The sequence below is a fragment of the Mandrillus leucophaeus genome, unplaced genomic scaffold (genome assembly GCF_000951045.1).
Source record: "Mandrillus leucophaeus isolate KB7577 unplaced genomic scaffold, Mleu.le_1.0 Scaffold1107, whole genome shotgun sequence".
NCBI classification, from domain to species: domain Eukaryota; kingdom Metazoa; phylum Chordata; class Mammalia; order Primates; family Cercopithecidae; genus Mandrillus; species Mandrillus leucophaeus.
The window spans coordinates 170,566-173,234 of NW_012099288.1; the positions used below are offsets into that span (position 1 = coordinate 170,566).

The 2,669-nt window shown below is 40.2% G+C and overlaps 1 protein-coding gene across 1 annotated transcript; it reads left to right on the forward strand.

The window, feature by feature from the left end:
- LOC105548553 (zinc finger protein 383-like) lies at nt 1–1,455 on the forward strand. Its single transcript, XM_011992628.1, has one exon. It carries the CDS (start codon nt 11–13, stop codon nt 1,193–1,195), a length of 1,185 nt encoding a protein of 394 aa, XP_011848018.1. The 5' UTR covers nt 1–10; the 3' UTR covers nt 1,196–1,455.
- The last annotated feature ends 1,214 nt before the right edge of the window (nt 1,456–2,669 follow it).

Sequence of the window (2,669 nt, forward strand, 5' to 3'; positions counted from 1 at the left end):
TCTGGAATCAATGTGTGAAACCAAGTTATTATCTCTAAAGAAGGAAGTTTATGAAATAGAATTATGCCAGAGGGAGATAATGGGACTTACAAAGCATGGCCTTGAGTACTCCAGTTTTGGAGATGTTTTGGAATATAGAAGCCGCCTTGCAAAACAACTGGGATATCCAAATGGGCATTTCAGTCAAGAAATATTCACTCCGGAATACATGCCCACATTTATTCAACAGACATTCCTTACTCTCCAGCAAATAATGAATAATGAAGACAGACCCTTTGAATGTAAGAAATGTGGAAAGGCCTTTAGTCAGAACTCACAATTTATTCAACATCAGAGAATTCATATTGGTGAAAAATCTTATGAATGCAAAGAGTGTGGGAAATTCTTTAGTTGTGGTTCACATGTTACTCGGCATCTGAAAATTCATACTGGCGAAAAACCCTTTGAATGTAAGGAGTGTGGAAAGGCCTTCAGTTGTAGCTCATACCTTTCTCAACATCAGAGAATCCATACCGGTAAGAAACCCTATGAATGTAAGGAATGTGGGAAGGCCTTTAGTTATTGCTCAAATCTTATTGACCATCAGCGAATTCACACCGGTGAAAAGCCTTATGCATGTAAGGTATGTGGGAAAGCCTTTACTAAAAGCTCACAACTTTTTCAGCATGTGCGAATTCATACAGGTGAGAAACCCTATGAATGTAAGGAATGTGGCAAAGCCTTTACCCAGAGCTCAAAGCTTGTTCAACATCAGAGAATTCATACTGGTGAGAAACCCTATGAGTGCAAGGAATGTGGCAAAGCCTTTAGTAGTGGCTCAGCACTTACTAATCATCAGAGAATTCACACTGGTGAGAAACCCTATGATTGTAAGGAATGCGGAAAGGCTTTTACTCAGAGCTCACAGCTTCGTCAACATCAGAGAATTCACGCTGGTGAGAAACCCTTTGAATGTCTTGAATGTGGGAAGGCCTTTACTCAGAACTCACAACTTTTCCAGCATCAGAGAATTCATACGGATGAAAAGCCATATGAATGTAATGAATGCGGAAAGGCCTTTAATAAATGCTCAAACCTTACTCGACATCTGAGAATTCACACTGGTGAAAAGCCCTATAACTGTAAGGAATGTGGGAAGGCATTTAGTAGTGGCTCGGATCTCATTCGTCATCAAGGAATTCATACTAATGAATAATAAAAATTAAAGCCCCTGTCACCTTCCTCATTTTTTAAACCAAAAATCATGTCTGATACTTACCCTCTTCCACAGTTTTTTTAAAACTTTGTATTTAAATTTTGTATCCAATGTATTTCACTCCAGGTTATAAATTCGGAGTCTAAATTGACATTCCCTCTCTCCTCCAGTCACATACCAATGCCAGCTGTTCTGTAATTCTTTGGTTCATTGTTTTGTTCTACTTTCTTGGTGACACATTATACTCTTGTTTATATTTGCTTGTGTTTTTAGGGCAATCTTTTCTGATCTGTGTATTTGTGTTTGCACCAGTATCACACCATTTGAATTGTGTGACCTTTAATATTTTTAAATTCCTTGTGGAGGTTTAACTTTTTGAAGTCGGTGTTAATCTTTTTATTTTATTATTATTTTGTATATTTTTTGAGACGGAGTTTCACTCTGTTGCCCAGGCTGGAGTACAGTGGCGTAATCTTGGCTCGCTACAACCTCTGCCTCCCGGCTTCAAGGAATTCTCCTGCCTCAGCCTCCTGAGTAGCTGGGATCACAGGCGTGTGCCACCACGCCCTGCTAATTTTGTATTTTTAGTAGAGATGGGGTTTCTCCATGTTGGTTAGGATAGTCTCGAACTCCTGACCTCAGGTGATCCACCTGCCTTGGCTTCCCAAAGTGCTAGGATTATAGGCGTGAGCAATTGCACTTGGCTTTATTCCTTTTTTATTGAGACGGAGTTTCGCTCTTGTTGCCTAGGCTGGAGTGCAATGGTGTAATCGCGGCTCATCACAACCTTTACCTCCCAGGTTCAAGCGATTCTTCTGCCTCAGCCTTTCAAGTAGTTGGGATTACAGGCATGTGTCACAACACCCAGCTAATTTTTTGTATTTTTAGTAGAGACGGGGTTTCACCATGTTAGCCGGGATGGTCTCCATCTCCCGACCTCAGGTGATCCACCCGCCTCGGCCTCCGAAAGTGCTGGGATTACAGGCGTGAGCCACTGCGGCCTGCCTTTTTATTTTACAAATTTACATTTTTAATTGTCAAGCCAAAATCACAAAACAAAAACTTGCTAGAAAGCCAAACTTAATTGTAATCATACTTATAGATGGCTACTCTCAGTTTGGTAGAGAAAATCATGCTATACTGTGCTTTTTTAAGGAAGTGTAATTATGATATGCATGCTGTACCTTTCACTGCTTTTATCATGCCAAAGATTTCATGAGTGCCATTTCAGTAAATATAAATTTTTTTTATTTTCATGATATATTTAATAACTTTAAAATGACTATTCCCGTTATGGTTGCCTCTGAATTTTTGCAGCTATAAAAGCTGACCTCGGCTGGGCACAGTGGCTCATGCCTGTAATCCCAGCACTTTGGAAGGCCGAGGTGGGCAGATCACAACGTCTGAAGATTGAGACCATCCTGGCTAACAGTGAAACCCTGTCTCTACTAAAAATACAAAAAAGTAGCTGGAC

Bases quoted from the DNA above. Each gene is read 5' to 3' on its own strand.
- LOC105548553 (XM_011992628.1), top strand. From the start codon at position 11: ATGTGTGAAACCAAGTTATTATCTCTAAAGAAGGAAGTTTATGAAATA.